Genomic DNA, 14,800 nt, shown 5'->3' on the forward strand with positions numbered 1-14,800 from the left:
AAATAATTACACATGAATTTTTGTATGTACCAGAATGCCCGATACCCTTATTAGGAAGGGATTTGTTATCCAAGTTAAACGCACAAATTGTGTTTGAGGAAGGAGAACTCTTTTTGAAAATACCTGAGTCAAAAACCGGAGAAATCCTGATGATACAAGAGAAAGTGGAAGAACAGGAAATTCCACCAGAGGTGGAATTCGCAGTAATTCCCATAGTGTGGGAAACAGATATACCTGGTAAATCAAAATTGGCAGCACCTGTAAAAATAGATTTAAAGGAAGATGCAGGAACAGTAAAAATTAAACAATATCCAATTAAACCGGAAGTTAGACAGGAACTGAAGAAATTGATTGATAAATTCATAGAGTACAAAATTTTGGAGGAATGTGAATCGGAATATAATACTCCTATTTTACCAGTCAAAAAACCCTCAGGTGGATATAGGTTGGTGCAGGATTTGAGAGCAGTGAATCAGATAGTCAAGGATATATATCCTGTGGTAGCAAATCCTTATACGTTGCTAACAGCGTTAAAGGAGACTCATCAGTGGTTTACAGTGCTTGATTTGAAAGATGCTTTCTTTTGTATACCTTTGGAAAAAGAAAGCAGAAAGCTGTTTGCTTTTGAATGGGAGAATCCACAGACAGGGCGAAAGATGCAGTTAACGTGGACAAGATTACCCCAAGGATTTAAAAATAGCCCGACAATTTTTGGGAACCAACTAGCAAAAGAGCTTGAAATTTGGAAACAGGACAAACCAAGGCCTGAACATCTACTTTTGCAATATGTGGATGACATCCTGATTGCTACGGAAGAAAGATTTACCTGCATACAGGTAACCATTGATCTCTTAAACTTTCTGGGACTAAATGGGTACAAGGTATCCAGGAAGAAAGCGCAAATAGCACGGCAGACTGTGATATATCTGGGCTTTGAGATCTCAAAAGGGCAGCGACAATTGGGAAAAGATCGCAAAGAGACAGTTTGTAGCATACCTGAGCCGAAAAATATCCACGAACTCAGAGCATTCCTGGGAATGGCCGGGTGGTGTCGTCTCTGGATTATGAACTACGGTTTAATAGCTAAACCGTTGTATGAAGCCCTAAAGAACTCTTCCTTTGTGTGGGGTCCAAAACAGCAGAGGGCCTTTATGGAGTTAAAACGTGCTTTAATGTCTGCACCTGCTTTAGGCCTTCCTGATTTAACCAAGGATTTTCAGTTGTTCGTTCATGAAAGACAACGCTTGGCACTTGGTGTGTTAACTCAGAAGATGGGAAGCTGGAAGCGACCGGTTGGATACTTCTCCAAACAATTGGACACAGTGAGTAAAGGATGGCCAAATTGCCTTCGAGCGGTGGCTGCAACAGTAATGCTTATACAAGAAGCTCGGAAATTGACGATGGGAAAAACTATAATAGTCTATGTCCCACATATGGTGAAAACAGTTTTGGAACAAAAGGGGGGATATTGGTTATCTCCGAGCAGGATGATGAAATACCAGGTAATACTGACTCAACAGGATGATGTAATTTTGAAAACGACTAACCTGGTAAATCCGGCAGTGTTTTTAAGTTCTATACAGGAAGAAGGACAATTGGAACATGATTGCCTGGCTGCTATTGAATATGTTTATTCCAGTCGTGAAGATTTGAAAGATGTACCACTGGAGCAACCGGACTGGGAGTTGTATACTGATGGTAGCAGCTTCATGGAACAAGGAATCCGTTACGCTGGATATGCGGTAACAACAGATACCACGGTTATAGAAGCAAAAGCATTGGCAAGTAATACTTCAGCTCAAAAGGCGGAACTTATTGCTTTGATTCGAGCTTTGGAACTAAGCGAAAACAAAAAAGTGAACATTTGGACGGACTCAAAGTATGCCTTTGGGGTGGTACATGTCCATGGGGCACTGTGGAAAGAAAGAGGATTGTTGTCCTCTCAGGGATCAAATATCAAACATCAAGGTGAAATTTTAAAATTATTACAGGCAGTTCAAAAACCAGATCAGGTAGCAATCATGCACTGTAAAGCACACCAAATTGGAAACACAAAGGAAATTACTGGAAATAATTTTGCCGATAGAGTAGCAAGAAAGGTAGCCAAGGAACGAGCATGGCAAATGGCACTAATTCCCTCCAAAACAGTAACTCTTCCCAGGGAGGAACCAAGATATTCAGAAGAGGATGATAAGTTAGGCCAATTATTAAATGCTAAGAAAAATCAAGCCGGATGGTGGGTAACACCTACAGGACAGGTGGTACTTCCACCCGTTCTGATGAGAGAAATAATTCAAACGAAACATCAGGAATGTCACTGGGGAGCAGAAGCCTTAGCATCCTCCTTACAAAAACAAGTAGTATCGCTTAAAATGTTAGGAATGGTAAAAATGATAACTGCAAAATGTGAAGTATGTTTGAGAAATAATCCAGTGGTCAGGAAAAAGGTACAAATGGGTCGAATAAAATCTGGTACAGAGCCTGGAGATTACTGGCAAGTAGATTTTTCAGAATTACCTAGGCAGAATGGATATCGGTACATTCTGGTGGGGGTTGATACTTTTACAGGATGGCCAGAAGCTCTTCCCTGTCGTTCCACACAAACAAAGGAAGTAGTAAAGTGGTTACTACGAGAAATAATTCCAAGGTTTGGAGTTCCAATAGGAATTTCTTCTGACAGAGGTCCACACTTTGTTGCGGAGGTAATTCAAAATGTTAGTAAAATTCTGGGTATAGCATGGGATCTGCATACCCCATGGAGACCGCAATCCAGTGGGAAAGTGGAGAGGATGAATCAAACTCTAAAAAGGCAAATAAGTAAAATTTGTCAGGAGACTAATTTAAAATGGCCTCAAGCACTTCCATTGGCATTATTAAGGATCAGAGTACAACCAAAGAGTGGAACCTCAGTCAGTCCTTATGAATTGTTGTATGGGAAACCTTATGAGTCCCCGGAACCAAACCCAAATATGCATGTAAAAGGAAAACAAGATGTGTATAACTATTTGCTTTCCCTAGGAAAAACTTTGGCCGTGATTCGGAGGATTGTAGTGTGGAATAGACCATTATCCTTGGAAGCTCCGGTCCATGACTTCCAACCAGGAGATTATGTCTACGTGAAAACGTGGGCTTCTGAACCCTTGCAAGGACGTTGGAAAGGACCTTTCCAGGTACTGTTAACCACCTTCACGGCGATTAAGATTGCCGAATCAGAGGCTTGGATACACTACACTCGAGTGAAGAAAGCACCTGCTACATGGAAGATCATCAGCCGTAACCCGAAGACTTTGAAACTGACTCTAAAACATGTCTAATTATTCATATCAGTTTGTGATTGTTTTATTCATAATAGTTTGGCAGATAGTGTTGGTGGAAACCTGGACGGAACTGATGAATAGGAACAAGAGACAAATAGAAACAGAGCAATTGATTGGCATTCCGGAAAAATCGGTTGAGGAAAATTTGATGTTAGGATTGATTAAAGGATTTGCCCATTTACAAAATGTTACTCAGATCACTGCTTGTTTACCAATACCAAGAGCAGTAGGGGAAACTATCCCTTGGGGAATTTTAACCATGAATTTAACCATCCTGGAACACAAAAACGAAACCACTCACTGTAAACAAGTGCCAGTGACACAATGGTTTGAGCAGGTAAAAGTTATCAGAAAACAATGGAAATGGATGGGCAGGGAAGTAGATTGTCTGAAATTATTGAATCATCAATTCACCCCGGCCTCCCCTTTAGGAGATATGTTTGCTATGGGTAGTCCTATGGGATGGTGCTCGTATGATGTACAAGTCAAAACTAACGAAAGTCGGAGTATTATGGAATGGAAATGTAATGAGACTAATCAGACCATCCCTGGAAACCCAGTTAGCTGGGATTCGATATGGTCTATGGCCATAATGTTTCAATTTCAGTATATGGCCAAAACTTCTTGGTGTATTACTTGGGATGGATTAGTTGTTACAGCCTGGCCATCTATAAATGACAGAACGAGTTCACTGCGGATAAAAGAGAAAATGGTATCTTGGTGGAAATGTGACAAGGTTTATGATTGTAGTACTACAGACCCAGCAATAGAAAGAATTCCCCCTTTGGCTGCGGCCTTGAAATATGGCTGCTTGTGTAGAGGACTTAAAAATGATCTCAAACTAACTGAAACATTCCTACCTAAAAGGGGAACCTTTTTTAGTTGTAGAAAAATTACCATTCAGAGTCCAGGACATTTAGTTTGGGCATTAAGTGATGGAACCTGGACAACTCAATTATCACTGGATGGTACAGTAAAGCAAATTAGCTTAGGCATGCCAACATTGTGTCCGATTTGGAAGAAATCACCATTCAAAGGGCCTTTGGAGAATTTAAGGTTAAAACGGACTAAGAGGTCTGAAACAGGTGACGATATATGGAATGAACCATCAACAGGAGTAAAAATTGGCTGGGCTCTTGAATCTCTTTTGAACCCCATAGCTTCATACAGAAATAGAGAATGGCTTTATCATCTAACAGGTCAGGTAGAAAAATTGGCGAACATTACGAAGAAAGGGTTTAAGGAATTAAATATCCAACTGCAGGCAACTTCCAGGATGACTCTTCAAAATAGAATGGCCCTAGACCTACTTTTACTTAAAGAACATGGAGTGTGTGGATACCTTAAGGATAGATTAGACCATTGTTGTATTCATATTCCTAATGTTACTCAAGACGTAGAACATGATCTGGAGCTATTGAGCAAAATTGAGAAAGAAACCGAGACCATTCGAGAGGATATGTCAGAAGATTGGCTGGGAAAAATCTTTAGCGGGTTAGGATGGAATCTGAGTTCTTGGTTAAAATCTATAATTAAAACTCTGTTTCTGTTGTTAATTATTTTTATGATGATCATGCTAACGTATGGTTGTCTAAAGAGACAACTTACAAACAGAATTGCAGTCAATCGCATGATCATGAGAGAGGTTCCAATTGTTCTTCCAGAGTACAGTCCACCACCACAATATGCTGAAACAAATAACGATTTGTTAAGTACTAGTAGAGAAATGTTATGTAGATAATGTGAAAGTATTGAAATAATTTTCAACACTTTCAAAGGGGGGAAATGTTACTGATTTAGAGGGAAATGCTACTGATTTATTATTGATTTGTTATTATTAGAATTAATCATATTCAATTTTAATAGGAATATAGAATTATATATTTTTATGGCATTTTATATATATATTTAACCAACAACCAACAGCTGCTGTGAAATCCTCTGTATAACCCTGTACCAAGGCCGGAGGAATTGGCCAAAATCATTTATTAGGAACATTTAGGATTTAGATAACAAGTAATAAAATATATATATCTTAGTTAACAAGTTTGAGATTTAAGGTGATTTGGAGTAGATTATAATAACAGTATAGTCATAGAAATTTAGGAACATACAAGGTGTGTTGTGCACAATAATAAAAGAATGAGTATTGTTTAGAATTAGTTAACCATAGAAACTTTGACTGATTTGTTAGCTTTGTAGTGTTTTGTTTTAAGAGACTGAGAGAGAGATCGTTATGGACCTTAGTTCTGTTACATGAAACCCCACTTTGGTCAACAATACAGGTAGTGGAAACAGGTGAAATCAGCCAATGAGTGTCTTAGTATAAGAATATTAATAAAGTGACGTGATTGAGGACCAATCATTGAAAAGGTTAAATTTGGAAATTAACATTGAATGTATTTTATGTAATCAAATATATGATGGCGAAAGTTGTACTGCGCAGAATCACCTAAGAGGTCAACTATCGGACAAAGTGAGGAAGACTGTGGAAGACCACCAGAGGGCTATAGAAGACCACCAGAGACCATCAATGCGCATGTGTAAAGAACATTAACATATGCTAATAACTTCCCAGAAATCTAATGAATATGTATAACATTTCTTGGAAATCTAATGAATATGAATGAATAAGTTTAATATAAGGTGTATGATTTTGGTGTTCGGTGTGCGTGGTTCGTGAGAGGACTCACCCGCGCACCCGGCCGTCAATAAAGAAGTGTCTGCTTATCTACACTAAATTGGTGTTGATAAGTTCTTTATTCCGAGTTTTTCGGCAACAATATGAAGTTCAACAAGGCCAAGTGCCAGGTCCTGCACTTGGGTCACAACAACCCCATGCAGCACTACAGGCTTGGGGAAGAGCAGCTGGAAAGCTGCCCAGCAGAGAAAGACCTGGGGATGCTGGTTGACAGCCAGCTGAATATGAGCCAGCAGTATGCCCAGGTGGCCCGGAAGGCCAATCGCATCCTAGACTGTATCAGAAATAGCGTGGCCAGCAGGAGCAGGAAGGTGATTGTTACCCTGTACTCGGCACTGGTGAGGCCGCACCTCAAGTACTGTGTTCAGTTTTGGGCCCCTCACTACAGGAAAGACATTGAGGTGCTGGAGCGTGTTCAGAGGAGGGCAACCAAGTTGGCGAGGGGCCTGGAGCACAAGGTTTATGAGGAGCGGCTGAGGGAGCTGGGGCTGTTTAGTCTAGAAAAGAGGAGGCAGAGAGGAGACCTTATAGCTCTGTACAACTACCTGAAAGGGGGTTGTAGTAAGGTGGGTTCTGGTCTCTTCTATCAAGTAACTAGTGATAGGATGAGAGGAAATGGCCTCAAGTTGAGGCAAGGGAGATTTAGGTTAGATATGAGGAAAAATTTTTTTACTGAGAGGGTTGTCAAACATTGGAATGGGCTGCCCAGGGAAGTGGTTGAGTCACCATCCCTGGAGGTATTCAAAAAGCAAGTGTATGGGATGCTTCAGGACATGGTTTAGTGGGCATGTTTGATGGTTGCACTCAATGATCTTGAAGCTCTTTTCAAACCTAAATGGTTCTATGATATCGCTGGGTGCCAGTTCAAGTTCCATCACTGTTGCACTTGGCTCAGTTTCAAAGTCCATCCTGCAGTCATTTGGGTAATTCTTACTGTAATACCCTTGATATGACATACAGCCACTATAGATATAATGACATAGATTGACAGGTTATTTAGCAGTTAAATATCATACAGCCTAATTCACTGGCTATTCTCTCCCACAATCAAATCTCCCTGAGGTACACATCGAACTTCCCCAGCCTTCTGCATCACCAACCAGGTGTACCCAGGTCCCTGAGAAAAACAGTCCCACGAATGGGTTTGTCTCTGCCAGTGGCAGGACTAACCCAAACTGTCTTCCCTAGCATATTCTTCACGTACACTACAGGGACTTTATCCCCTTCAACAGTATGTGGAAGTCTTGGTTGGACGGGGCCACTCCAACTGGCAGATCCTCTAGTATTAACTAACCAGGTGGCTTTTGTTAAATGTGTATCCCAATGTTTGAAAGTTCCACCCCCCATCGCTCTCAATGTAGTCTTCAGCAGTCCATTGTATCGTTCAATTTTTCCCGGAGGCCGGTGCGTGATAAGGGATGTGATATACTCACTTAATGCCATGTTCTTTGGCCCACGTACCGATGAGGCTGTTTCGGAAATGAGTCCCACTGTCTGACTCAATTCTTTCTGGGTTGCCATGTCGCCATAAAACATTCTCTTCAAGGCCCAGGATAGTGTTCTGGGCAGTGGCATGGGACACAGGATATGTTTCCAGCCATCCAGTGGTTACTTCCACCATTGTAAGCACATAGCGCTGGTCTTGGCGAGTTTGTGGGAGTGTGATATAGTCAATCTGCAAGGCCTCCCACTGTTTATATTTCAGCTATTGCCCTCCATAACACACGGCTTTTAGCTGCTTGGCTTAATTAGAGCACAGGTTTCACATTCATGGATAACCTGTGCAATAGTGCCCACGGTCAAGTCCACCCCTCGATCGCAAGCCCATCTATATGTTGCATACCTCGGATCCTCTGTATCCCTGACTCCAAAACCCCAGGGGTCAGCCTCGGGTCTCCCCCAGTGCTTTCTGCCAGAGGCTCCAGGTAGGGCCATTCTCTCCGGCTGCAGGATAATAGAGCACATTCTTAACATATTGTCCTGCCCGGACTGGTCCAAGGGCTACTGCATGAACAATCTCCCGTTTAGTTTGTGCAAAGGCTTGTTGTTGCTCAGGGCCCCATTTAAAATCATTCTTCTTCCTGGACACTTGATAGAGAGGGCTTACAATCAGACTGTAATTTGGAATATGCATTCTCCAAAACCCCATGACACCCAAGAAAGCCTGTGTTTCTTTTTTATTAATCGGTGGGGACATAGCTGCTCTTTTGTTGATCATGTCCACTGGGATCTGATGACATCCATCTTGCCATTTTATTCCCCAAAACTGGATCTCCTGGGAAGATCCCTTGACCTTACTTTCTTTTATGGCAAAACTGGGTTTCAGAAGGATTTGGATTATTTTCTTCCCTTTCTCAAAAACTTCTTCTGCTACATCACCCCATACGATGATGTCATCAATGTATTGCAGGTGTTCCAGAGCTTCACCTTTTTCCAGTTCAGTCTGGATTAGTCCATGGCAAATGGTGGGGCTGTGTTTCCACCCCTGGGGCAATCGATTCCAGGTGTACTGGACGCCCCTCCAAGTAAAGGCAAATTGTGGACGACACTCCACTGCCAAAGGGATTGAAAAAAATGCATTAGCAATGTCAATTGTGGCATACCACTTGGCTGCCTTTGACTCTAGTTCATATTGAAGTTCTAGCATATCTGGTACAGCAGCACTCAGCAGTGGTGTGACTTCATTCAGCCCACGACAGTCTACTCGTAGTCTCCACTCCCCATTAGACTTTCGCACTGGCCATATGGGACTACTAAAGGGTGAGCGAGTCTTGTTGATCACTCCTTGGCTCTCCAGTCGGCAAATCAGCTTATGAATGGGAATCAGGGAGTCTCGGTTGGTGCGGTATTGCCGCTGATGCACTGTTGTGGTAGCAGTTGGCACCTGTTGTTCTTCAACCTTCAGCAACCCCACAACCGAAGGGTCCTCAGAGAGGCCGGGCAAGGTAGACAGCTGTTCAGTTCCCTCCATCTCCAAGGCAGCTATACCAAAGGCCCAACGGTAATCCTTTGGGTCCTTGAAATACCCCCTCCTGAGATAGTCTATGCCAAGGATGCACGGGGCCTCTGGGCCAGTCACAATGGGGTGTTTCTGCCATGCGTTCCCGGTTAGGCTTACTTCAGCCTCCAATACGGTTAGCTCTTCGGATCCCCCTGTCACACCAGAGATACAGATGGGTTCTGCCCCTTTATAACTTGAGGGCATGAGAGTACATTGTGCACCAGTGTCCACTAGTGCCTTATATTCCTGTGGGTCTGATGTGCCAGGCCATCGAATCCACACTGTCCAGTAGACTCGGTTGTCCCTCTCCTCTACCTGTCTGGAGGCAGGGCCCCTCTAATCCTGGTTAGAATATCCGTTACTCACTTTTCACACACGTGAATCAGAAGTCCCTTCAAGGGGATCAGAAATGAGATCAGCCCATCTACTGCATCTGGGGGACTGCTCACGGGAAACTGGAGCAGCAGTTTTCCAAGAAGAATCCTGTTTTCTGATTGCTTTTTCTCGCAACTCATGTACCCGTGCATCTAGGACTGAGGCAGGTTTTCCATCCCACTTCCTCATGTCCTCTCCATGGTCACGCAGGTAAAACCACCGGACAGCCTGTCGTCTGTGCTTTCTCTCTCCGCTCTCTTGGGCAGAGGAATGCTTACTCCCAATAGCCGCAATGTGGGCCTGTACAGGTGGGGAGAAGGACATATCCACTTTCAATTGCTGGAACTCTCGGGACAATTCCTCTACAGCTGAGACACAGGCCCGTAGGGAGGAAGAGAGACTTCCTTCGTATTGCTGGAGTTGGACAGCCAGTTTGTCCACCGTTTGTCCATAGCCTTCTCTCCAGGACATTACTGCCAATGAGTTGGCATAGGTTGGTGGTGCACTTTGTAGAAACTTCCGCCACATGGGTTGTGTGCATTGGACTTCATCTGGATCTGTGGGTGACTGCACATTTTCTGGATCATTATAAATCACCTCCAGCACGGCTAATTCTCTCAGGTACTGGATACCTCTCTCCATGGTGGTCCACTTGCCTTGGGGACATGTAACTTCATCCCTGAAGGGGTATCTTTCCTTTACACCTAACAGAAGTCGCCTCCAGAGGCTGAGGACTTGTGTTTTTCTCCCAATCACCTTGTCGATGCCCCCTTCCCTAGACAGAGATCCCAACTGCTTAGCTTCCCTACCCTCTAATTCCAAACTACTGGCCCCATTATCCCAGCATCGGAGCAGCCAGGTAACAATGTGCTCACCTGGGTGGCAGCCAAAATCTTTTCCCATGTCGCACAACTCACTCAAGGATAGAGATCGGGTGATTATTTCAGGTTCTGCCTCTTCCTCCTGTTCTTGTGATGACCCTGGTTCACTTTCATCCCTCACTAAGCAAACTGATTTCTTTGTGTGTTTCTTTTTCTGTACAGGGGCGACTGATACTGGCACAGGTTGGTCCTCTGGTTCAGCTGCAGTGCCTGTCACCAGGGTAGGTGTAGCCACGGTGCCTGTCACTCTGTTTTCCCTCTCTTCCCCCTGAGGGTGCTGCCTAATATCAAGCAGTGCCTGGTAGATACTGGCCAGGGCCCAGCACAGTGCAGGAAGTTGTGTGTCTCTGGAATAGCCACAGCATTTTCCTTTCAAATATTCTACCACTTCATGAGGGTTCCGTATGTGAAATATGTTCATCTGATTCGTGTCAATATATATGATGCTAGGGCCGCATAATAAAATGTGACCCTCACTGTATCTGTAATCTTTAGTCGGTCCTTGTATAACTGCAGGCCCGGGAGGAGACAGATGATATGTATATAGTTCTGGTTTTGCTGTTAACTGCACAGTGTTAAACAAAAGATCCTAGGGGAGAACTGAGGCATTTAGATGTATATTTAGCCTCAGAGACTGCAGTACTCAAGGTCTTGATGGGCGATTTGTTGTATGCATTTGTTGAGGGGGGAGGTGTCTGTTGTGAACTTGTTTGGGTTCTGGTGACAGCAGCTGGTGCTGTGCAAGGTGTCGGCTGTTACACAGGATGTCTGCTGTCTGGCACGGAACAGCGGGGAGCCTGGTCAGAGATAAGTTTCTAAGCACCCACAAAACCAGGAGATGGAGAAGAACACACCTAGTATGAATATGTAACGAACATTAGACTATAAAAGAAGCTGTCTTGTTTTTCACGGCCCACGTCTTGGTAGAGCAGAAGCTCCCAGCGTGCCCAGCGCTGTTTGCTTGCCTTTATTCATTTAAAAAATTGTTAACTTTGTTTAGAATCCTGTTTGGGACTAAATTAATTTATAACATGTAGTTGTTTGGGAGTGAACTTCCAAGCCACTGGAGGTGAGAAGTTCTCTACATACCTGCCCATATCCTCCCACATGCCATGCCACCCATGAATTGCCACCCTTGGGGCAGATCTCTGGATGGTATTTTTAAAAAACCTTTTTGTAGCCCTAAACAAGACTTGAAACATATTCAGGAGACATAGCACTAACAGCATGCTGGCTTGCGCATCCCAAGGATATTCAAAATTCTCAAAAGCTGTTGTAATTAGCCAGAAGGAGAAAAGGGACGTGAACAAACAGGGGGAAGTATCCCCCCCAACTTCCCCATGGATTGGGTGTAATTACCAATAAATTCCAATAGAAGGTGCCCAAAGTATGGCAATGATATCACTGCTGCATACCAGCTTAACCTCATGACCAGTGATGTAATCATTTCATAAGTCGATATTGCCCAGCATAGCAAAATGATAATCGTGATCCCTCTCCCAGAGGTGATAAACATAACCACAAGGAATACACAGAGCATATAAGAACTTACACAACGCCACCACATGAACAAATAAACCAACATTGTGACTAGCAGCTATTTAACTACTCTAAGAAATGCATATAACAAATTTGGTTTACCACGCTCTGGCCAGATCTGTCGTTATCTTAACCCTTCGTGCCACATGTTGGGCGTCAGAAAGGATTGTCATGGTTTCAGCCCAGCTGGTAACAAAGGACCACCACGCAGCTGCTCGCTCACTCTTCCCCGCCCCCCTCCGGTGGGATGTGGAGGAGAATCAGAAAGGAGGAAAGGAAAAAAAAAAGAAACCGGAACCTCGTGGCTTGAGATAAGGACAATTTACTGGGACAGCACAAAAAGAGAAGTTACAACAACAACAACGGTACTAATAAAAGAATACACAAAACGAGCGATACACAGTGCAACTGCTCACCACCTGGAACCCAACACTCCATGAAAACCAAGAGCCCGCCCCCCCCCCCCCGCTCTTCATTTACATACTGAGCATGGAATAGCTCCTTGGCTAGTTCAGGTCAGCTGTCCTGGCTGTGCCCCCTCACAGCTTCCTGTGAAAATTAACTCTATCCCAGCTGAACCCAGGACAACCCATTTCACTTAGTGGAAAGTTTTTTGTCACATCATCTCACTTTGAAACTATGCAAATGTCAGTGTCACCAAGTATCTGCCAAATCCATGATGGTTACATTTTGTGGAAATTTTTTTAAAAATTCTTTGTTGAGGTCTATTTCAGGCCAAAACTGAAATTTTGATGAAAAAAAATCCAGAAAACAAAGGCTGGGTTTTTTGGAGAGCTTTTACTGCAAGAAACCTTCACTGAAACAGGTCCTCAATTAGCCTCTTGCAAGTTTTTTCTATGCATCACCTGGTGTTGGTAACTGAATAAGACAAAATTCTGAAGCAGACATATCATTAATTTAATCCAGAACAGAAATTCTTATATTTGATGTAGCAGCAACAGTTGTCTTCCATAAAGAACATCCATTTAGGAAGTTGTCACATTTGCAGATTTCAATTCTATCCCTTCCATCCCATAAAGAACAACCTGGGTTATTTTCCTGTCCATACATATCACTCCCTTTTCTTTAACCAACCTAGTTTCTGTCCTGGATTCAGCTGGGATAGAGTCAACTGTCTTCCTAGTAGCTGGTGCTGTGCTATGTTTTGAGTTCAGTATGAGAAGAATGTTGATAACACTGATGTTTTCAGTTGTTGCTCAGTAGGGTTTAGACTAAAGTCAAGGATTGTTCAGCTTCTCATGCCCAGCCAGGGCACAAGAAGTTGGCACAGGACACAGCCAGGGCACCTGACCCAAAGTGGCATTCCATACCATGGAATGTCATGCCTAGTATATAAACAGGGGGGAGTGGGGGCGGGGGATCGCTGCTCAGGGACTAACTGGGCGTCGATTGGCAGGTGGTGAGCAATTGCACTGTGCATCATTTGTATATTCCAATCCTTTTATCATTACTGCTGTCACTTTATTAGTGTTATCATTATTAGTTTCTTCTTTTTATATTCTATTAAACCATTCTTATCTCAACCCACAAGTTTTACTACTTTTCCCAATTTTCTCCCCCATCCCACTGGATGGGGGGAGTGAGTGAGCAGTTGTGTGGTGCTTAGTTGCTGGCTAGGGTTAAACCATGACATTTCTCAACACCTTAATCTAAAATTATATTTTTTTGTGATCATACTAGAACTTGCTAATACCCTAATTCTACATCTATCGTCAAAAACTTTGAAAGACCAGTAATTTTTTCTACTTAAATTATTGCTTTTCTACCAAACATGATAAAAAACTGGGATTAATTTAAATAAACTGCTGGACAGCCAATGTGACATTTCTAGCTTTTTACTTGTTTTTTAATTCAAACCTAAAAATTAGAAGCTTGTTATTAATTGATGCTTAAGAGTCACTATTCAATTCTAAGCAAATGGAATAAACCTAAATGTTCTTGTAGGATATGAGAGATATTTTAAAATGCTTGTTGATTTTTATATATTTTGCATATTACTAACACAATGATAAACTTAAATGAAAACCACAAACAGTATATTAGAGAGCCAGGATTAGCAAGGATGAACACTTACCTTTCTCTTATAAAGTCTGCTAAGTCTTTTGTTGACAAATGTCCGTGTTTCATGTTGTGATAGAGGACATCAAAGCCATTGTTCCTTTCCCCCTAAATATTAATAATAAAAAGAAAGTAGAACTATGAAACACAACATGCTAAAACAATTATAGAACAAAATATAGAATCTATGCATTTCAATAACTGATCAAGTTTCATCAAGTGAATGATTTCTAATGCTTCAGCTTTTTACCAATTGCCATTAGTTCCCTTCAATCCCTTATATATAAAACAAACTAAAAATCACCTCAGCAGCCACTACTATCCTTAGAATGACAACTCTTCTATTACATATTTCTAGACTATATTTAAAGCCATTTATTTTCTAGATTTCTACGGGTCTTGTATTCTTTCACTTCCCATCTTATTAAACACATACTTAATACTGCATTCCCTCTTCATTCCCTCATCTCTCTCATTATTTCCCATGAACTAAAATTCACACTTTGGGATCACTGGATATCCCACCTCCCCAGTTCTTCATGGATATTTCTCTGTTTTTTTGTAAAACTGGTAAAAATCACTAACTTCTTCCTTCTCACAGGTAACTTCCCTTTGTCTATTCTTAAGTTTAGTTTTAAAACTTAAAACATTTTCCAATCAGTAAGGTATATCTCACCATTAAAACTGAGACACTACCCTAAAAACTGATTAACTCGGCCAGCTTATCACCTCTGACACCATGGTAAGCTTCCCCCAAACAGGAGAAAGCAACAATAAATGAAAGAAAGGTGAGGCAAGGCACTGCATAACACCACTGCTACTATAAGAGTTTGCCTGTCAAACTATCCATTCCCCTCCTGCCTTTCAAAAGCTTGAGATCCATAATGCTGCAGCTACTAAAGACCCA

The 14,800-nt window shown here is 42.3% G+C and overlaps 1 protein-coding gene across 5 annotated transcripts in view; it reads right to left on the reverse strand.

Annotated features, from left to right (window-relative positions):
* LOC126035444 (F-BAR domain only protein 2-like) overlaps positions 1 to 14,800 on the reverse strand; it is a 131,304-nt gene that overhangs the window by 108,273 nt on the left and 8,231 nt on the right. For all 5 annotated transcript variants that reach the window (XM_049794012.1, XM_049794010.1, XM_049794011.1 and 2 more), the window contains one exon: positions 13,910 to 14,001. In XM_049794012.1, coding sequence (XP_049649969.1) covers positions 13,910 to 14,001 — 92 coding nt within the window. The remainder of the gene's footprint in view (positions 1 to 13,909; positions 14,002 to 14,800) is intronic.

The sequence above is a fragment of the Accipiter gentilis genome, chromosome W (assembly GCF_929443795.1).
Source record: "Accipiter gentilis chromosome W, bAccGen1.1, whole genome shotgun sequence".
NCBI lineage: Eukaryota > Metazoa > Chordata > Aves > Accipitriformes > Accipitridae > Astur > Astur gentilis.